Below are 22,426 nucleotides of genomic sequence, written 5' to 3'. Positions count from 1 at the left end.
TTTCTTAGCAGCCCACGTGTGGATGTTTCTACACGGCTTTCGAAAATCGGTCGCCAGCTGGTCAACAAAATTTTCTCAAGGCAGTTACAAATCGCAATAAATGTAACAATACCGGCCTATCAATATTCCACGTAGTCGAATGTTTATTGGTTCGCTGTAATTTTGATAGGGGTACGTGGGAAGGGGTACCGGGAGGGTGTGCGAATCGTAGGGGTGCCCACCCCTCCACGCCGAGCCCCAAGAGTATAAAACGCCGCTACCGGACTTTGCACCTTCCACATTCCGACAAGGAGCCGAAAGAGCCATCTGGAAGAATTTCGACCACCGGCCCTCAAGACAACCGATAAAAATGAGATCGTCCATCGCACTACCATGCTGCTGCACTCTTTTGCTCTTCTTTGCCGTCTCCCAAGGTAGAAACATTGACATTCTTCGATTCTTAAAAAAAAATTGGTGTATCTTCTGTCTAAGAATTCTTTGGTCATGTAACTTTTTCACATAAGCACTGATCAAAGAAAGCTTTATTTATTGTTACAAGTTATTCAAAATTTCACTTTGTCGGTTAAACATTTTTTGGAACTTGATTTAAAATGTGGTAGATTAAAAAAAAGGATCAGAAATTTTTTTTTAAATCCAGCATAACGCACAACGTTCTCGCATTTAATGTGTATGCTCATGTTGAACTGGTGGACACTGATCACAATAATCCATTTACTGTCAATACTTTATGTTTCTTTGAGAAATACAAAAATCTTAAGTGCAGGCTTCAACCAGCGAGGATAGACGGACCCGGTTAAGATCTGTGTCGGTTAGTTCAACATAACACTTAGAGAACTACCACCGATTTTATAAACTCTTAAATATATTTTTTAATTTATAACATCATTAATGATCAAGTTTATTTTCCAATTTTTGACTTGTATTATTTGGACTTAATGTTTGAAAGGTGTAAAGTGGTTTATCCCCTCATCCAAGACACCCAAAATTTTGGCTTTTAAAAGTTAAATTAAAACTTCCTTATGGCAGAAATTACTTTACCTGCTTTGCTAATAATTAAGTTCTTGTTTTGTCCTCCACAGTTTTCTGCTAAGTGTTCCGTGGGGGAAAAATAATTTATTCTGGCGTTTCGAGCTCAATGGCTCTGTTTAAGACAAATCTATAGATGCGTATTTTTATTGTGTAGATTTGTCAGGATGGGCCAATGAGCCCAAAACCCATAATAAAATATTTTTTCGACACGGAACATTCCATTTTCCTTTCTCCCTAATGTAACAATTATCGGGTTAAATTGACCGAATTTTGAAAGAGAATAAAGAGAAAAAGGAATGGCATAAAAATCCAATATATAAAATAAAATTATTTTTACACAATGAAAACTTGGTTTGGTCATAGAAAATAGATCATTACTTACATAAAAATTTGTTACACTTGAAATTTGTTTTTTGTTTTACGAACCGGAAGATTTTTGGCGCTAAAAGAACCTTTTTTATCTCATCATATACTTTTCAGTGAATTAGACTTCAAAATTTAGAGAGAGAAAAAATCCATTTCATCAAACTTTCTCGTGAAATGTTAGCGGATTTTTTAATATGGACATAATAATTGTAAAACTTGCCCGTTAAAGGTTCTTAAATAATAATAATTTTAATAAAACTTCTTCAAATTAGTTATTCATAAAGCTCAAAAATTGTCTCAATAAAGTTTTACAAATTACGTGATCATGTCCATTCTGATAAAATGATGAAATTTGAAAATGATGATTCTGATGAAAAAGAGTAAAATGATGCTAGTGTTTGAATTGAAGGTTCCGAATCCTTGTTGCTAGGTGACATCCTGCAGATGGCGAAAGGCCCAAGCAAACAGTGATATCACGATGACCAACGGCGAATTGGAAATTTTTAATCATAATTTGTGACAAGTTGATAATAAAGTAATGTGTTTTTTTTTACGTTTTCAATCAGAAAAGATTGGGGGACGTCGGGTAAAGCGTTGACAGGCGCTCATCCCTGTAAGGTAAAGGTCCTTGGTTCGAATCCAGCGGCCCTGCATTCAAACCCGACTTTTTTTCAAAAAGACTTACACCCCGGGGGTTGATATGCTGTTGCGAACCCTCGTAAAAAAAAAGCTGGCCAAATTTTGGTAAAACAACAGTCCTCGGCTTATTTATTATTTTTTTTTTTTAGTTAAAAAAGTCAAAATATTTAAGCCCCTCTTTAAATTTGATTGTTTTATTTATTGGAACAAATGAGGGTATTGGGAAAGTTTTGTTCTGCTCGTGGAATAATAAATTTCCACTCGGGGCAAATTGTATAACTCGACACTTCGTTAATCTACGAACCTTGTTTTTAATATCGAAGCCGGTGTTAAAAATTAACCTATTTAACACAATGAAAACAATACATTTCGTCGTTTACGTTAATTTATGCCAACGGTCTAATTAGTCTATTCACACGACGACAATATCCGTGATTCTCCCTGTGTTTTAATCTGTACGATATTTTTCATTAACATTACTTGTTCGTGAAACTTTCTACGAATTCGTGCAGATGGTTTAAAAAATCATGGTTTAGTCGACAGAAAAACAAAACGGGTATTTTTTACGAGGGTTTGCAACGGCACAGGTCATATCAGCCCTCGGTATATTTGTTTTTTGAAAAAAAAAAACCTGTCTGTTGGTACGTCTGGTTCGAATGCAAGGCCGCTGGATTCGAACTCGGGACCTTTACCTACAGTGATGAGCACCGTGTCAACGTTTTAACCGTTGCGGCAACCGACGCTTACCAAAATGGGTCGTCAATTTATTCCCCCGTCACAACATTAACACTACGGCCAGCACTTCACCCTGAGGACGCAGGTTAAGAGAAACCATCTGGCACTCAAAATAAGGAGGTCTCGAGAACATAGCGGTATGAAAAAAGTGTTGGATAAATTTGGGGCAGTAGGTTTAGTTGGATGGTTAGAATGCATCATCAGCTTGGAACTTTAGGAAGCGGTATCAATTCGTTGTCCAAAAGAGGTTATGGTCGTGGAGGTTATTGACACAATAAGGAGAAATAATGAAACGTTAAAAAAGTCAAAAAAATAAATGATTATTTGGAGAACGTGTCATTATTGTGTGTCATGTACCCATCTACACAGAAAACAAACACTTTGAGTGAGTACAAATACTTCGATTGAATTTAAAATTTCTAGCATTGTATAAATTCATTTTTTTCACATCCTACATGTATTTGTATAATTTAAACAAAGTTTATAAATCCCAGGCCCTGAAGATGATCTCAATAAAGATCGAAACGTTGGCACGATAAAGAAAATGTTTTTCTGAAACCTACATCACACCAGACCGCATCTCACGACCTCATTTATCATCATCAATCATTAACTAACGGTCACTAAACACCACATATTTCAAAAAATGAAGATTTTGCTTTTGTATTTTGTTTAACAATTTTTTAAGCCAATTATCGTGAATTCTATGATGTTAGGGATAATAAATCCGTTTAGAAAAGGAAAACATTTGGAACCGTATAGGTTCCAAAGGTCAAATAAATGTCGATTTTTGTGATATGCCACATGGTACACACTGCGTAGCCAACTTTGGCACTTAATTTATTATGGGATAAAGGCAAGGAGGTCTAGAAAAACTTGCAGGAAAGGGTTAGGATTAGGATAGATCGAGCTTCGACCATCTGAAGACTTTCGACCATAAGAATCGAATGCGCTGTATATTGGATATCTTGGCGAGCACCACCTCTGACAATCCGAAAATTCGAAACGTTTTGACGTTCACAACAGATTTCGGTTCCAAAAGCCTTCGTAGTTGTCCAAGTCATCTTAAGTTTTAAATCTTTTGTGAATTCCACCTATGCTATCTAGGTACAGGCCTAAGTATCTTACTAGAGTGGAAGTCAGTAGCTCCTTGTTGTTGATGTTCAATGGAGGACAAAATTTTTTAGTGTAAACGTATACTGTGTACATTTTTCATTATTCAGCCTCGTACATCACTTCGGCCATCAGTCTTTGATAAATTCAAGATGTTCTTACGTAGGTAGATGGGACAAAGAACGCTCCCTTGTGGGACACCGTATTGGTCTGTCCTTGAGTACTCGTTACCGCACCCCACTTTGAAAAAGCGGCCAGTTAAATAGATAAGCTTCCAGATTAATAATAAGTAGTGTTAAAAGTAAGAAGCATTTTATAAAACCTGTGTGCCAGGCTCTGTCAAAAAGCCTGGGCGTACAATCAAATCTTTAGGTTGATAGTTACCGATCATCTTGTTTTTTTTTGTTTTTTTACTGGGGCTTCCGACATCTAGGTCATTTCAGCCCCAAACTAAGACAATATTCTATTTACAATTTCAAACACTACATTCACACAAATAAATACATTCATACAACACACTCATTCCGTTTGGTCGGTGGAGTACTTGATATTCCTCCACCGACCTATACTCAAACTAATCTAGATTGGGGTCGATGGAGTACTTTTATAAATATTCCGCCCCCGACCCCGAACACACACTCATAAGCTCTCGACGTTGGAGGGGCGATGATGATGTTATATTTCACCCTCACCCCTCGCTAATCACGCTAATAAATACATGCACTCAGGCAAAACATATAGACACACAACACATAAGACATACTATATGCAATAAAGAAAGCCAATTTCCCCTAAAAAGCGGAACAGGGGACCCTGAAACTCGCTGCAGTGCTCGAGAACTTTTCGTAAGTCCGGCGGCATGCCTACTCGCTCTCTGTATCGCGCAAAGGCATCTTGTTCTACCAATCCTTGATGATTTTGTCATTTTGGCAATCTTCAGTGTTGGATTTGTTATTTCTTCTTAATAACTTAGCTTGGTTAGCTATGTTAAATTGTGAGATTTCCTCCTGTGGTCTGCGGGGTTTGATTATTCTCGATGGTTTTGTCGGTCAGACGCGTTTCGGCATTTCGTCATCTTCAGTGTTAACCATAGTATCATCAGTCTTTGAAAAACTTAAGGTTCTCGGATTTTGGACGTTGCTTGGGTAAGATTCGGGTTGGTAGACGGAATTATGGTTTCATCCGTTGGTTACGATTGTGTCAGCAATATATGGTAGATAGGATGGAACTAAGAACACTTGGAACAAAGTGTATTGGTCTGATAGCTGAGTATTGCCATATCTCACTCTGAAGTAGCTGTCATTGAAATAGGATTGCAGAAAAAAATAAGTAGAATCGTTTAACTTTTTAAAAATAGGTGCCAGATTCTATGAAAAACCTTGGCCAGGAACGCACCCAAGCAATATTGTTTTTCTAAAACGGAGGAAATGTCAACAACTCGTAAACCTTACTGGATCGTCGAATGATGAGGACGGAAGCTGAAATGTTAAGAAGGAATGATTTTATGTAAAACTATGGATACCGGACGTCACAGATCCTGTGGTCGAGAAAACTGGCCATCGTATTCTTTTATCGGACATTTCAACGAAAAAAAGAAGGGAAAAAATCTGTAAATCAAACTATAATCGATACGGTGTGGTGGAGAAATCCTCGAATTGGAAACAAACAATTGCCCACAATGAAGGATGGCGGTTGTTACGATAAGTAACGACGGTCTCGTAAAGGGGTCATTTATGTCTGAATCCAATGGCGACCTGTTGCTATTGGAGTTAAACCTTTCACCTCCTCGCTTCAAACTTTCTACCTGATGAATATTGGGGAAAATCAACTACATATCAGTACACACCCGGATGCATAAGTACAAAATAAATTTTGGTTCATTAACATGCTTTAAAACAATTTAATTAGTTCACAAATCACTCTCACCCAAAATCTTCTGTATTTCGCTTCAATTTGCGAACTTCCGACTTCCTTGCATTTTACGGCTTAAGGTCGATTTTTCATTTTTTTAATATGCGTGTGCATTTTTTCAATAGAATAAGCCAGCGGGGGGCGTTGGTGGCCTCAGCGGTTTAGGCGTTGACATGGCGCTCATCACGGTAAGGTACAGGTCCCGGGTTCGAATCCAGCGGCCCTGCATTCGAACCCGACATACTTACAAATGGGCTTTTTTCCAAAAACCCCGGCACCTTGAGGTTTATATGACCTCTGCTGTTGCGAACCCTCGTAAAAAATAAATAAATAAGCCAGCGGCCATGGATGAATTGAAAAGTTAGGCTCCGGCTGCGTTTTAGTTAACTAGTTGAGATGTAGGGTCACTTACTAGGCTATTCATTGGCTTTGCGATATCTTCAGCGAGAAAAGTTACGGAGGAGCGCACGTCCGACTTCGTCCAGTACCATGGAATATCCTTCTCCCAACGATACAATTCTGGTCACATTCTTACGCCTACGGGTTTAACTCCCTCCAAGAGTTCAGCTAATGATCTAGTCTACTGACATCACGACAGGTGACATAACCAATGTCTAGGATCTGGGCCCATGCAGACCTCTATACAATACCCCCAAGAAGAATCCTGTACTTTATTAAAGAAACAAAAATCTTATAGGAAAACCATGAGCAGAGGTCGTATACAATAGATGAAAAAGGGAATAATCCCTACGATTCCAGAAAGAAACACCATGGCCTTGAAAACATTCGGAACATCCTTCTCAAAAATCTTCCACAAAAAGCCACAGTCAGCCAAACAAACATTTTCGATCAAATTCTTGGTTGCTGTCCTTAGCATTGGAAACCCTCTAAATTTATCATCGTTTTGATACGTTGCAAGTCCCAGTCCGATCCAAACGGTTACAGACCCACTTCGCTCTGTTGGCAAGCTGTTTGAACCCACTTAGCGGACTTCCTGAAAAAAACATCATTATACCGAAGCAGTTTGGTTTCAGGCAAGCACTACCACTGCCCAATTAGCCAGGATGACATAAGCCTTTAATGCAATAAACATGGTTTTGATAGATATCCTAAAGGCCTTTGACACTGTTTGGCATAATGGTCAGCAGGATGATAGAATATAGTCCAGTGCTATCTCTTATCCAGACAATCCGGATTTTCTTATCGATCATCTTTTTCCTAACACAGAGACATTATAGTTGGTGTTCCTCAGGGCTATATCCTTGAACCCATCATGTTCCTTGTATATTTCAACAATATAAGAACGTAAAAATGGCTCTTTTCGCTGACAATATCGGTCTCTATTCTTTATCTTGGAGGAGTTCGACAAATTAATCATAAAACGGAGGCAATATTTTTCAGCAAGCGTAGACCGTTGTAAAAAATGGTTCAAATTGATGTTGTAACTGTCGTGGTCTGAGTCGGTCAAATATCTTGGGGTGATATATATACCACTTTTATTCCACCTGCTCTGTCTCCAGTATAACAAATTAGGAAACTCCAGGTATATATTTGTACATAACAATTTATGTTTCTGTGTGCTTTTTGTACAATGTACTGTTTCTAAATTAAAACTGAACTCAAAACGTGGAGAGTTAAAATATCAGGAAGGTAGTTTTTAAACGTTTTTTCGATTAAAAAATCATCAGACCCCTTTTGAGCTTATTCATTATTGATTTATTTTCTTTAAAACCATTGGCTCTCATATTTAAATCATCATGTCTCGCTTAGTTTGCATATCAAAAGTCTGTTCAAATGATTTTTTTTTTCATCCCTTGTACCAAGAAAATAAACATATTCAAAGAGTAAAAAAATGTAAGGAACCTTTAAATCGTTTATAGTTAAATATTTCAATTTAATACGGCCATGAAGAGTTATAAAATTTAAGTTTGCCACAGGGACCGTCCACCAAGCCAACCGAGTCACTATCGCCTAAATGTTTTCTTGCCATATAGGAGGGAAAATTCAAAAGGTGGGCTTGAGATGGGAAGTTAGTGTTCGAGTGGATCGAGGTCACGACAGCTCAAGTGGTAGAGCAGCGGCGAATCTAGCCGAAGGTCGTGGGTTCGAATCCCGCTCGTGACACTGACTTTTTTATCTCAACTAAAAACCTTAATTAATTGATAGATTATTAATTGGTCAAGCGGACCACGAAACCTAATAAAAAGTATTGTATAATTATAATTAAAACAGATTTCTCTCTGTATAAAGGTTTTATTAACAAAAAATTAAATTGTTTGTGCAGGTGAAGACATTCCATCCCACGCTCCTAAGTTAAAAAGAGAGGTGAGACCTTTTGAATTTCCGAGGGTCGGACGTTCAAAGAACTTCCCGGTTACTTGGGGACTCCAAGAAGACAGTAAGTTCAATGGACGAAACATGCACATATGTAATTTTTCCCCCAAAGACCTTTTTTATTCTCTGTTTAATTTCTTGTATTTGTACTTTCTCTTTTATACATGTTAGAATTTAGTTTAAGAGATTTGGTCCTGGAGGGGGATAAGACTTGAAAAGTTGGAAATGCATTTGCACTAAGAAAAATGATAATAGTAAAAAAAAGAAAAGGAGAAAAGATAGGAAAGGATACGAAATTTGACGAAAACAAATCTCTATTTAATAAAATAAGTGACGTCTAAACGGCTTTTCCACGCTATAAAATGTTAAATTCCTTAAAGATTGTATAAAGAAAAATAATTCACAAATGGATATATTCGGATTCACGGTGACAGTCGACGTACGGTTTAATCATTGCTGGTAAAGTTGGTAACAAAAAAAATTTAAGTATTTTGGGTAGATTAGATCTGTTAGAATCACTTAATCTGTTAAAAAACATTATTCAGTTATAAATATAGTTAATCTTTTTTATTTCAAGATTATTATATATTAATCTTTCTATGTAAGGTTTTGGTTGAAATGAAAAAGTTAGTGTCACGAGCGGGATTCGAACCCACGACCATTCGGCTCAATACGCCGCTGCTCTAACCACTTGAGGTATTGGTCATGGCGTGAAGTCACGATACCTGAAGTGGTTATAGGAGCGGCGTACTGAGCCCAAAGGTCGTGGGTTCGAATCCCGCTCGTGGCACTAACTTTTTCATTTCAACCAAAACCTTACATAAAGAATAATTAATTGAAAGAAGTAATTTGGTCAATAGACCACTAAATATAATGTATTTATAAATATAGTGTGGAAAGCATAAGCGAAGAAAAAAGGTCATCGTCGGCCCTCCTCAGCTTCTTCCTGTCTTTCACGCGTCTTTTTTTTTTTTTTTTAAACTGGAGCCTTTTTGGGGTCTCAATCTGGTTACTCACTCTCCCAGATTATTTAACAGTATCAAATAATTGTGGAAATAGAAGAGCTAGACCTTTTCTATAGATAGCCAAACAAAAAATACCCCAGTTCCATAATTGTTTAAACAAATTTTAAATCCGGCCCGTGTCAACAGATAGCTCGGTACCAAAACCCATTAATTAATCAAATCGAAAGCGGCATTGACGTCACTACAGAGTTGGTCCAGGGATGTCCACAATGGACCCCCGCCGACTGTTTAAGTCACGCGCTATTTGGACAAGCTTAAGCGCACCCTGCCCTTCCTTGAAAAAGAATTCCAGAAGAAGAAAAAAGCCTCTGCAAAGTCAATGTTTCTCGAATACTCTGCATCACGGTATGGTCTTGAAGAAAAAGCAAATTCAGTTGTTACTGCCATGCTTTCGATTTATTTCAAGATCAACATCAGTAAGTAAATATGTCTAAAAATTGAAGCAATTAAGTTATCCACAGAAGACTTAAATTTCTTTGAAGACCGACTCAGCCCCAACATTGCCAAGGATTGTGATTGCTTTGCCCTGATGATACATTAAATTAAGTCGAAAGCTTGGCAGTAACAACTGAATTTTCTTTTTCATCAAAACCATACCCTGATCCAGAATATTCGAGAGTAGAAAACTGATCGATACATCTGAAACTTAAGTCAATTTTTTACTATGTCTTATACATATGTTTTCTATGTATCGACACGATAAAATAAAGAGAAAACTTGTGCTTCAGAAAAAGGAGAAAATCAGGGCATAAAGTGAATCTCACAGACATACAGCCGATAAATGAAATAAAGGCGTTGTCTTGAACTGTCTTGAAGAGATTTACCTTTATAAAGTTAAATGATGTCGGTAGGCCATATAAAAGGTTCGGCGAAGGTGGTTTAAGTGGCAATAACCACGAGGAGCGGGACCACGTGAACGTGACGCCCCTACGTGACACGAACTAACCGGCAAAATATAAAAAATGTTTTTTCCTGTTTTTCTATGTATGTTCAATTGATGTCAGAATGCACTTATCGATGTTTTTGTCACGCTGGTAACGAAGAGTACAAAAGGGAAGGAGGACTCATCCCTTTTCCCCGTATCGGAAGATCTGGCCCTAAGAGGAACGGCGGGAACGGCAATGGAGGCCTTTGGTTCGGACCTCGTTTGGGAAAGATTCAAAAACGTTTTCCAACCAACTACGAAAACATTCCAGGTAATTTTTACTAAACTTGTCATCTGTGTTTGATTTGTAATCTGTGACTGTGCATTGTATTTTTGAACTATTCTTTTATGTCGCCTAAAATTGTCAGTCAACCTTCTCAACCATCAATGCAAATATAGGGATATTTTGAACATTGATGTACTTTTCAGAGCAATATTTATTGGAAATAGTTAATTATAAAAAATTCAGATTCTCTCCGGTCTTTCTCAGGGATTTCATCTTGGACCTATTATTTTTATTTTATTTTTTAACGATATGTCCTTCTGATGTGTTTTCTACACAGAAGATGCAAATCAAAAAGCGATGCTACTTCTAAGTAAACATTTTCCAGGCAGCACCTACATCCGGGAAAATACGAGAACGAACAAACCTAGAAAAGTAGATTGCTAGAAAGCAGCTGAAATACGCACAGAGAAAAAGGTCTTCTGTGTATTTAATACTTTCATCCTATAAAAAGCCAAGAGTAGTCGGTATCATCCCCACTTTCCTGTAAAAAGGAATAGAAATCACTACAACACTGGTGCTCATATAGACGCATACCATACCATCACATAACACAGAAATGGTGTAGGTCAAAAGTAGTGTTTATACTCAAAATAGGTAAAAAAGACTCTACACTACACAAATCTTACAGATCAATCAGCCTCAAATCTTTTTTAATAAAATCACTTGAAAAACTGATAGATAACAGTATTAGAACAACTGTTCGACAGATAAACCACTCCATCAATGTCAACACGAGTACAGGACGTTTCACAGAACCCACATACATCTACCTCCTTGAATGACTGCAGAAATCGGCATCAAGAATTCGATACATTTTTACTCTGGTGTCATGAGAATAATCTAAACGTAAATCAGAACAAATGTAATATTTAGTATGTCTTCATTAAGCAATGGGGTGGCATTCTCGGTCGTACCTTTCGGATGGTCTTCCTCTTGAGGAGGTTAATAAAATTAACATTTCCTACTTACCACGTAATTCACCACAATACGCGCCCTGGTCGGCTGCAAAAACTTCTTGAAATATCTTGAAAGGAAAAATGGCAATAGTTTAATCAATTATTAGTTTAGAGTACTCACCACCTTGTCCCGCTTTGATCGCCCCGAGCGACCGGCACGAGGAGCTGCTGCTAGCTAAAATGCATTCTAAGCTTTAGCCAAAGGAAAAATGAATGGTTTTTCGTACAGAAGTAAAATTGGTACTAACTGAAGGCATTCAGAAGCAAAAACGAACAATTCTTTACACGGGTGTAAAACTTCACTAAAAGGCGCGAAAACACTTATTAAATTAACCTAAATGAGGGTCGACGGGTACTCAATATTGAGGTAATCGCAATTGGCCCTCTCAAACTGCACTTTCACAACAATAAATACATTCACTCTCAACACTCAATAGGGGACCCAAAACAAGAAGTGGGTAAAAACAACTCTGTTTTCTCTGAGAATCGGAACAGGGGACCCAGATATTCGCTGTCGTGCTCAAGCAGAATTACCATATCATGTGGCATTCCTATGCGCTCCCTATATGGAACCAGTGAATTGCACCCTTCAATTAGGCCTTCAAATTGAGAAACATTTCTCTGCATGCCAAACGCAGGCTTTGGACTAAGAGTAATACTCGTACGCGCTTTTATTTTTATTGTATTTTTGTAATCTGTATTTTTATATATACTTTGTATTTTATATTTTTTGTACATTTTTTCTTTTCTTCTCTCTCTTTCTTCTCCAAAACTTATTTATATATAATTGTAAACCGATGACCTCTGGCAGACGGATAGATGATCCGTGTCCATAATGCTTTTGTTCTTTAATTTAATAAAAAAAAGTTTTGGATGTATATAGGCTCCAATCCGCACATGTACAAACATACATACAAACATGTGCCAACTTGAGCCTATTAGCTTCTTGAAGCTCCCCGGCAATTCTAGCTTTTGTTATTTCCAGTAAATTGCCAGCAGACTAGAGAATCACCCACCCCTGGTGTTGGGAGTCCGAGGGCAGTCCTCAGTCTTATCTGTCCAGCCACCGAGGTTGGTCATGGGGGGGGGGTTTGTGTGGTCAACAGCTAGGTCATATCAGCACCCACTCAAACCCAGTCATACTTAGGTTCCTTCATTCACTCCTATTTTTACATGCCATTCATTGAATTAAGGTGATGGAGTTCTCAATATTCCTCCATCACACTTTCACATATTGTACAACAAGCCTAATTGAAGGTCAATGGGGGACTCAATATTCCTCCATCGTCCCTCTTACATCACACATTCGCGCTAATAAATACATTCACTTTCAACACAACCTTTACCCATACTATACAACTAACCTAATTGAGGGTTGATGGGGTACTCCATATTCTGCCATCGATGCTCACACATCCCACATTCACTCTCAACACAAACTAGGTATACACAACTGTTACTGCTACATATAATAGAACAACCCCGTTTCTTCCAAGAATCAGAACAGGGTTCCCAAATACTTGCTGCCCTGCTCAAGCACAATTCTCAAATCACGTGGCTTTCCTGCGAGCTCTTTCTATGGAGGCAAGAAATTGCACTCTTCAATTAGGTCTTCAAATCGAGCAACCTTACTCTACATGCCGAATGCAGGCTTTGGCCCAATAGTAACTTTTATTAACTCCCCCCCACAAGCAAAAAAACATTACACTATACAATGAATACATTCATGCACATAATCAAACTTATAACTTTTTGTGAGAATTACTTGCCTCGGGTTTTGGCAGTCTGTTGTCAGACCTCTGTCTTTATCCATCCTGTTGCTGAAATTAGGATCCACAGGCTGTCATCAGCTATGAGAGCCCTAATTTTTTTAACCTAATTAATTTTTTTTTAACTAAACCCAGTCACTCTGGTTGAGTACTCAGTATTCCTCCTTTACACATATAACTAATCTAATTGTGGGGCTGTAGGATAGCCATTATTCTTCCCTAGCACTCTATACATTCACACTAATAAATACATGCATTCTCAATACAATTCATTAATGTCACAAAGGTTAATTGTTAAATTATTTATAACTCAATACACTCAATATAAACAATATGTTAATACAAAATTATTATATAACAATTAATATGTTTGTAAAAATATTTCACTATAATATTATTTATGATTTTTATGCACAGATTACACATCTGATGAAGAGAATGAAGAGTCTTTTCTTCTGAAAAAGCTGAAAGCTGGTGAAGATTATTTAACATTCCAGTCCGATTCCAAAATTGAACCCTAGACAATTTAAAGAAAGTTTATTTTAAAATGTCATGTAATAGATATTAATTTTTTTAAACTTGATTTGTTTCTATTATGAAAATAGCGATTTACTGTAAATATCCAATGTCCATAACACTTTTGTTCATTGTGTAATAAACATTACAAATACAGTAATAATAGAGCTAATAACGATGTCTGTTTCATCAATGTCTCTTACAATCTGGAATTGTCTGTTACTATTACAACGGCATTAAATAAACATCTTGAAAGTAACATCTGTTGTATTAACCCGATAATTTATTGTTATTTATATGTATTAATAAATTAATTTTCAATTATAAATTGACGTTTTTGAGATAGTTGTACAAGTCTTCATATTATTTGTGTAACCTTGTCTTGAAGTTTTACATTAATTATTATGAAAGTATAAACACTCCATGTAATCCTTCCCATACCTTGTAGGAACAAAAATAAATATGAAATGTACCATCAGTGGGTTTTTCTGTTATTTATTTTAAACATTTTTACAGTTGTTGTTTTTTTACACTATAATTTAAATTAAATTATATTGATTTGAACCAAACTAGGCTTTATTTAAAACAATATTTTAATAAATTGTTTTTGGACAATTTTTATAGATTGTAAAAGAACTGATAAATAAAAATGACTAATTATTCATTAAATGAATGATCTACAAGCTTTATATGAAAATAAACAGGTGGTGTAAGAATGAAAATATATGAAAACCTATTTCATGTAATCAAGGAGCAACATATAACACAAATCTTACCAGGTAACATTATTTGGTCCATGTTATATATATTTACTACCACACACTAAAGTCTGTCAACTTGCAAGTATTGTTTCATCCTTCATGCCCATCCACTATGCCAAAGCGGATGTTCTGCAAGGTAGCATCATCTGTCCCATTTTCTACTCATATACACTGCAAGCTATCAATCATACTCCTCACATAAGCAGACGCCATCCTTTCGGCAATGCCAGACCAAGTAGTGTCCCTTAAAAACCACAAGGAACAATTCTTCTCTTAGAAAGAATGGTTCAAGAAATAGAGGATTTAAGGAAGCCAAATCCCAGCTAACCCTTCACCCTTTATCATCTCACCTATCCTCCTTGTACTTCTCTTCTTCATCTCTGTTCCTCCACCAAATGTCATCCACTATTTAAAACTTTATATTGATAAAAGACTTATTTGCAATCTTCTGGGTGCTGTGCAAGGCAGTATCCTTGGTCCTATTCTCTATTCAATAAACACTGCAATCAATAATACTCCTCACATAAGCAGTCGTTATCCTTACCCCATACCAAGTAGTGTCTCTTAGTAACCTCAAGGAATATGTCATCGGTTTGGACAAATGATTGAAGAAATGGAGAATCAGATTCAACAAAACCAAATTCCAATAAATACTTTACTGTACCATCTCTCCTCTGTTCTACTAGTTCTGCTATACTCTGTTCCTCTCACTGGAATTAATGTCAACTGCTATTTGAGACTTAACAAAAGCAAAAACTACTTGAAAACAGATCAAAACTCTCACTAGAAAGCTACTTCTTCAACCAACGTACAAAATTGAACTGATGGATTCAACCAAATGTTCCAATCTCCAAAAAATCCAGTCCCTCCAATCCAAAATTCTTTGACCAAATGAACCAGCTCCTTTATTACAGGAAGGATAATATGTATATATTTAATAATATGTACATTTGTTTTAATTATCAACCCAGATCTTCAAATCCCATGTGTCCTCGGAACTGCAAGAAGTCGTCTAGAGCACCAATTGCTTTACAATTTCCTCCATAGTGAGGAAAGTGAGTAATGTTGTGCTTTGTTAATTAATGGATCCACACTTATGATTTTACACTATAAAATTCATAAAGGGATTAAAGTTTCACGCTAGCACTTTAAAAAATTATGTATTAATAATACTAGAACTACAGAGTTAAATTATTTATTTAGTCATATTTTACAATGAATATGTCTCCTATAATAAAAAAGACAGTATTTACATTGTTGCATAAACCACAATTAACGTTATGTTTTTTATGTTATAATATTATCTGACCATAAAACATGAAACAGTGTAATATTTATTTTATAAAAACTGTGCAGTATAAGTAGAATACATTTTTCCTATATTTTTATATGATCCTAACATGGAAGTTAAAAATAAATTCAAATTATCGAACCTGATTTGCAATATACACTGCATACAATATATGAACCTTCACATAACTTGTATGAGAGAAATTTTGTTCTCAAATGTTATATATTTATGTATTTTATGTCTTTTAATATCCAAATTCTGGCATGACATTTTACCTTAAACTTTATATTTGTGTATTTATTTAACTTTTTTTTTTCTATTGGATTAAATGAATTGTTTTGAGAACTCTTTGGTGGTTTTTAAGTATCAATGAACATATTTGTACCAACATTAAAAAAAAAAATAATACTTAGATATAATATGTACATTTGTTTTCAATCAAAACAATAATTGTTATTAACAAACACTATATTTACAAAAAATATAACAAAAACATTAAATAATACAATTTGCTGAGTTTTCTCCTTAAGTAGAGGCAGTTCCGATAATACACAGTGATAATCCTTTCCTGGCGGCGTTTCAACAAGGAAGAAGGGAACAATTTTATGTACAGTATATAATTTTTTTCAAAAATACATAATTTTCGGCACATATTTAAAATATGTTGTCACAATGATTCCAATAAAGAATTACTTCTTGAAGACCTTTGTTTTAATTTTTATAAATTTCCATAGCTTAAAGGCAATCAAATGAGTAATATTGAACCCTATAAAAATATGATTTTTATGTACAGGCTATAAATTTCAAAAACAGAATCATTATTCAAATGAAAACTAACTACTTACGTATTTGTTATTCATAAATTATATTCAAATTGCTTACAATTTTGTTTTAATTAGTTTTTAAAAAAATATTGAAATGAAAGATTTAAATATACTTTTATATAATAAATACATATTTTTATTTTTTATTTTTTTATTTTTTACTTAACAAGTTCATATATGTTTGGTTTTATAGGGTAAAGTCAGATCACTTAAGGAAAATTCTTGATTTGAAGGGCTTATAAATCTTCTTTCCTTTTTGTTTTATATCAATTTTTATTTTACAAATTGATTATTGCTGAAATCCTGTTAATTGTGCATTAAATAAATAACTAAATGTCACATTAACGTACTTTTTGACTTCGGTCTTATTCTAATAGTTAACAGCAGACTAGTTTCTGAAGATCATTTTCATGATTCTTCAATTGTTATTGATTTTCCTCCGTTAGAAATGTCGCTTTCACAAGTCTGAAAACAAACGTTACATTTTTAATTTTTAAAAACTATTACAAATTGCGACGTTTTCAGCTCTTTAACTCTATAAATTTGTGTTTAAAAAAATCAGGCATATTTGAAAGAAAAGAAATCACTCAGTTCCTTCATCAAACTTTAGGTAGAGGTCGTATCAACCTTTGGAGTGTTGGTGTTTTTGAAAAATAATAGCCCATTTGTAAGTATGTTAGGTTCGAATGCAGGGGCGCTGGATTCAAACCCAGGACATATACCTTAAGGTGATGAGTATATGTCAATCCATAAATCATTTAGGCCACCGATGTCCTCTTGGTACTATCACTACTATTACTTTAGTAAGTAGATATTCAAATTTGTTAATATTTTACATTATTAATAATAGTTCCAAATTCCTGATGAAGGGCATATATATGTTGAAAATTTGACGAAGGAACTGTGTGTTTTCTTTTCTTTCAAAATAGTTTTATTCATGATGTCAAAATACGATAGAGATCTGTGAATGAATCAAAAAAATTTTTAACTTGATTGTACCAGGTAACGGAAAGTTCATGTGGGTTTAAAGAGCTTAATACTTTCTCCCAATGTTACTTGCCCAGTTATGTCCTTCTTATAAAAGTTTCGGACTCAGGATTTAAAACATAAATTCAGCTCCAGCTTTTCCAGCTCTGTTGGCAATTATCAAACTCGATTGCGCACATAATTGTCCATTGCTAAGAGAAGATGAAAGACAGCTGAGGCCAAGTCTGGAGAGTACGGAGGATGTGTGATAGGTCTTGCCAATCAAGCTTCATCACCTCTTTGTTGTTCGGCTGAGGTATTGCATCCTGGTGAAAAATTACAATTTTTTTGTTGACAAGAGCAGGATGTTTCTTGGTCAGAACAAGACATACTCAATGTATAAGTACATTCTGCGATAATGACCTGGTCAAGTGGCAGGAGTTTTCATTGTATACAATGCTGAACTCCGCCAAACACAAACCATCACCTTTTGAATATTTAGTTTCGAGTGAACGAGACAGGGATGACAAGCAATGGTACGACCTGGTATTACTGCGCAGGATCCACTTTTCATCGCATGAAAAAATGTCCCTGACTTTCTGGCGTGAAAGCAATGAAAGGCAAACAATTAGATGCAGAAGCTTTTTATCAGTCAATTTATGGATAACTCATTTGCTCAGCTTCCAGGTCTTCCAAGTCATGAATGGTTTCATTGCTTACATTGTTGAACTCTCTGTCATGTTTCTGACATGTTTGATTCGAATCAAGGACAGGAAGTCTTCCAGACAATGGTTCATCTTCAATCACCTCTTTTGGGCAGTGTGCTCAGTTATTGTTGCAACACTGAACACAGAGTGAATTTTACTAGCTGTGATTATTCGGAGATAGTGAGACACCACATATATTTACTAGCTGTGTTGGCCACCATAGTGCTGAGCCTAAATTTATACAAAAGGCATGCATGATTTATGGGTTTTGAAGCCATGATAAAGAAAATATTTTATATTTTAGAGTGACCTGTTCAAGAAACTTTTTCTTTATGAACCAACGCATTATCCTCTCGGTATTCATGATGTAAACATCTAATCGTCCTATATAAATAGAAATATTGATTAAAAAATTGCATGAACTTTTCTTGTTACCTGGTAGTACTATTTTGACAATAAAATATTTTATAGTATGTAATTATTTGCAATGCATTAAAAATAACATTATCAAAAAACAATTATCAACTGTTTAATAACTGAAATTTTAAAAATTGTGCTTTTACAAGTCTTTCTACTTTTTTCTATTACATTTTTACAAAAATTATGATACACCTAAATAAACAATAAATACTTCTTTTTTTTTTTTTAAGAAAAACGTGCTGTGTTGAAGGTGCAAATTATTTGGAAATTCATCTGATTAGGACAACAAAAGTTTAAGCTTCTTTTAGTACCATTACTATTCTTTTAAGTGTTGAGGTGTAATTAAAAAAAAAAATATTGAATCCTAATACCCTCTTTGCTTAGTGAAATGTGATAATTCTGCATGAAAAGAGTTAAATTTTGTGTGCAGAACGGGTGAAAAATTAATCATAATTAGTGCTAGTGAAGAAAAAACATTTAAATGTACCTGTTTAAAGAGAACTCATTCGGAAAATAATATTAATTATACAAGGGGAACACTAAGAGTGCATACCCATTGTTTCATGCTGCATTTCTACCTTATAGGATGGATTATCATATGCTGCAGTATGAGGAACAGACTTTCTCTGAACTGCCGCTGTAATTGGAGCTTTGTTATGGCCATGCTTGCGTGCGATAACAACAAGCAGGCCCAAAGCTGTCAATATAGCAATTGCTGCAAGTATAGATACACCGATTAGAGGACCATAATAATCATTGGCCTCAGAGAGTGGAGAGCCTTCTAATTTTCCTATAAAACAAAGACAATTGATTAAATATATTGTTTAAACTATGAATATTATATTTTTATATAAATATTCACCTTGACGGACATCTCCACTTGAAACTACACCTTGCTTTGTCGTGAAATCTTTCACATTGCTCTTTTTAATTCTTCCATTTGTCAAATAAGCTTCCAACCACAAACGATACCTAGAATATAAATTATTAATGCTTTTTTTTCTGCCTATGGCAAATGTGAAATATGTTAAAAATAATGTTGCAAGTCTCAAATTTAATCTATAAGTGATGTTAGAGTTTAAAGATCAGACAAAGATAAATGTATCGTCCTTAGCATTTTCTGAACTTAAATTGAAAAGGTTAGTTTTCTTAACCTTAATGTATGATACCATCCTATGTTATTCTGTCCCTATTCTTATTCCTAAAGCACACAAACCTCCTAATCACATATCTTATAGACCCATCAGCTTTCTTTTTTCAAGGTCCAAAATCCTCAAAAGATTTCTTTTAAAGTGCTTATTACTCATCCTAGATCATTCCTTTCCACCAACTCGGCTTCCTCATCATCACGATATAACAAGGTTTACGAGTGTTGACACTTTCTCTAGAGAAAAAAAGGATTGCTTGGGTGTGTTCTTAGATGTAGGCTTTTAATCGGTCTGGCACCCGGGCATGCTTTATAAACTTAAACGCTTCCTACCCACTCCTTATTACCTTATCCTGAAATACTGTCTAACCAACCACTGCTTTAGAATGTGGCAACGAGTTCTCAGAAGACAGACAGATACATAAGGTAGCATTCTTGTTCTCATCTTTATATCATCTATACTGATGACCCCCCCCCCTATATACCATTACCACTGATGAGGATGATACCATAATTTTGTCTTCTAACTCGAATCCTATCGAAACTACTTCAACATCCAAGAACATCGGTGCAAAAAGTGAAGGATGAGACTGGGTGAAGAAAAATATACATCCAATACAAAGAAATGCACATTTCTGTTCAAGTCAAATACATAGGACTATACCTAAACAGCAGACTGCCATAGATTCCCCAACCCCAATCGAGTCTTAAGAGACAACTTCCAAGACAAGTTGTTAAACTTGAACAACCAGAAGGCTATTTAGACCAAAATCTGTTTTGACCATTACAAATAACTAAACTTATACAAGACTTTACTGCAACCACTTTGGACATAAAGAGTGGAACTATAGGGATCTGCTCCATTCAACTCCAGTGCGTCCAATCCGTCTAATCAAAAGTCCAAAGACAAATGTCCAAACTCTTTACTACATCACTAACCTTATCCACAATGGCCTCAATATTTCTTTTGTCAATGAGCTGATCCAATCCTGCTTTTAAAAGTTCCAAATCAAGTTTTTGATCCATCCTAGCCTTACTGCCCAAGCTTTATGTACACTTTCCCAACTCACAATGGCCTCGAGACTTCCTTGTCTCTTAATACCTCAATAAGTGTTGACTGGTTTCTCCTAACCTGTGTCCTCCAGGTGGTGGTGACCATAAAACACTCGATAAAAGTTGGTTATGTGTAAATCCATTGTCATCCACCCTCACAAACTCAACAGCATATCAGCTACAGACTTTATCTCGTCAGATACTTAGAACTATACCCATATGTGAAATGCTCCTCACAATACAGAAGACTAGAACAACTACAAAGACTTCTATGATCGAACCCTTCTTGAACATTAATACTAAGCTAACCTTACAGAAAACTTTACTGCAACCATTGTGGACATACAGAGTGTAACTGTGGAGTTCCCCCAAGTTGTTAAACAGACAGTGCGTCTTTCCAATCGAAAGTCCTCAGGTAAATTGTCAAAGCTCCTTTCTATGTCACTAACTTCGCTATCCAACAACTTCAACATTCCTTGTACCTTGTAAAATATGAGATCTCAAACACCTTAACTAATCCCTTTTCAGAGTGTTTAAGCAATAATGAATAAATAAACCTCCAAGGAAAAAGATATAAAATTGAATTATGGAAAAACTCTATCATTTTACAAGCCAATATTTAATAGTGTTTAAATCTAATTTGAGAGAAAAAAAAATTTGATCAAACAAGTAAATAAATGTTTCATCTGTTTGGTTTCTTTTTCAAATTACAAAATTGCAAGTCATAGATGTCAAATATGCACACAAAAAAAATACCTTGTATCTGGTTTTAGCCCCTGGATCAAAGTTGACGCCGGCGAATCTCTTTTAGCAACTTTAAAAGTATTCATATATTCTCTACCTCCTTCGTACTGATAAATTGCTCTGAATATGTTGACGTATTTGTCTTCAGGATATGGCACACCAGTCCAACTTATCTCGACAGTGGTACTCTTTATGTGGTGAACGTCCAACATTAGTTCAAATTTATATGGATCTGAGGGCAGAAAACAATTTGTTATAATGACTGTATTTGTTATATTAAAAATTTGACATACCATTTTCAATTGTCGTTGAGACATGGACAGTTTTTTGAGCTTGAAGTTCTGTAGTTTGCCCTGGGAATGGTATAAAGAAAATTCCAATTTCATACTGAGAGTCAGGTTTCAAACCTTCTAATGTATAACTTGTTACTGCTCTATGGATCAACGGTGTTGCTTGGTAAACCTAAAAATAAAAAACACTCATAGATAATAAATTATTGTGTATTATAAACTATACCTACTTTCTAAATTGAATTAATAAATGAATTGGATTAAGTGGATGAAAATAGGACACAAAATTAATGAGGACTATGATGCACAAAACTATTAAAGAGTGAAAAATATGAGAAAAAATGTAAGCATTTTAGTTTATATATATAGAAAAGGGATAAGTAAGAAGAGTTGCCAGAATTATGGAATATTGACTCATTTGTCTCCACACAATTTCCATTTATTTAACACTCAAACTTACTACACTTTTTTGTTATTTTTATAAGTTTGATCATAATTAATCTGATACTTACTTGATCAAGGGATCATCAATTTCAATTAAATTATTTTGGCGCTACGGTGCTACTAGGTCAAAAAATATTAGATATATATCAATGTGTTCTTGTCTATGGGCACAAGG

The 22,426-nt window shown here is 35.3% G+C and overlaps 2 protein-coding genes across 6 annotated transcripts in view; one reads left to right on the top strand and one right to left on the bottom strand.

Moving 5' to 3' along the window:
• Positions 1–293: 293 nt before the first annotated feature.
• Positions 294–14,082, top strand: LOC106661039. The gene is made up of 4 exons (XM_014384140.2): positions 294–413; positions 8,078–8,191; positions 10,187–10,348; positions 13,506–14,082. Exons 1-4 carry the CDS (start codon positions 350–352, stop codon positions 13,607–13,609), a joined length of 444 nt encoding a protein of 147 aa, XP_014239626.1. The 5' UTR covers positions 294–349; the 3' UTR covers positions 13,610–14,082.
• A 2,572-nt stretch (positions 14,083–16,654) lies between these two features.
• LOC106661155 (putative epidermal cell surface receptor) overlaps positions 16,655–22,426 on the bottom strand; it is a 97,533-nt gene continuing 91,761 nt past the window's right edge. For 3 of the 5 annotated variants that reach the window (XM_014384383.2, XM_014384386.2, XM_014384387.2), the window contains 5 exons: positions 21,811–21,979; positions 21,530–21,749; positions 19,436–19,545; positions 19,152–19,363; positions 16,655–16,945 (listed from right to left, as the gene is read on the bottom strand). In XM_014384383.2, coding sequence (XP_014239869.1) covers positions 16,889–16,945; positions 19,152–19,363; positions 19,436–19,545; positions 21,530–21,749; positions 21,811–21,979 — 768 coding nt within the window. In that variant the 3' untranslated portion in view covers positions 16,655–16,888. Of the gene's footprint in view, positions 16,946–19,060; positions 19,364–19,435; positions 19,546–21,529; positions 21,750–21,810; positions 21,980–22,426 lie in introns of all 5 variants that reach the window. The other 2 variants (XR_001339637.2, XM_014384385.2) reach the window with 2 other exon arrangements.

The sequence above is a fragment of the Cimex lectularius genome, unplaced genomic scaffold (assembly GCF_000648675.2).
Source record: "Cimex lectularius strain Harlan isolate CLEC.00 unplaced genomic scaffold, Clec_2.1 scaffold75, whole genome shotgun sequence".
NCBI lineage: Eukaryota > Metazoa > Arthropoda > Insecta > Hemiptera > Cimicidae > Cimex > Cimex lectularius.
The sequence above is the reverse complement of the archived record's forward strand: the minus strand, read 5'-3'. Positions and strand labels throughout refer to the sequence as shown.

Coding starts and splice junctions, on each gene's coding strand:
- LOC106661039 (XM_014384140.2), top strand. CDS start 350: ATGAGATCGTCCATCGCACTACCATGCTGCTGCACTCTTTTGCTCTTC. Junction 414..8,077: donor CTTCTTTGCCGTCTCCCAAG/GTAGAAACATTG, acceptor TTGTTTGTGCAG/GTGAAGACATTCCATCCCAC. Junction 8,192..10,186: donor TTGGGGACTCCAAGAAGACA/GTAAGTTCAATG, acceptor TTTGTCACGCTG/GTAACGAAGAGTACAAAAGG.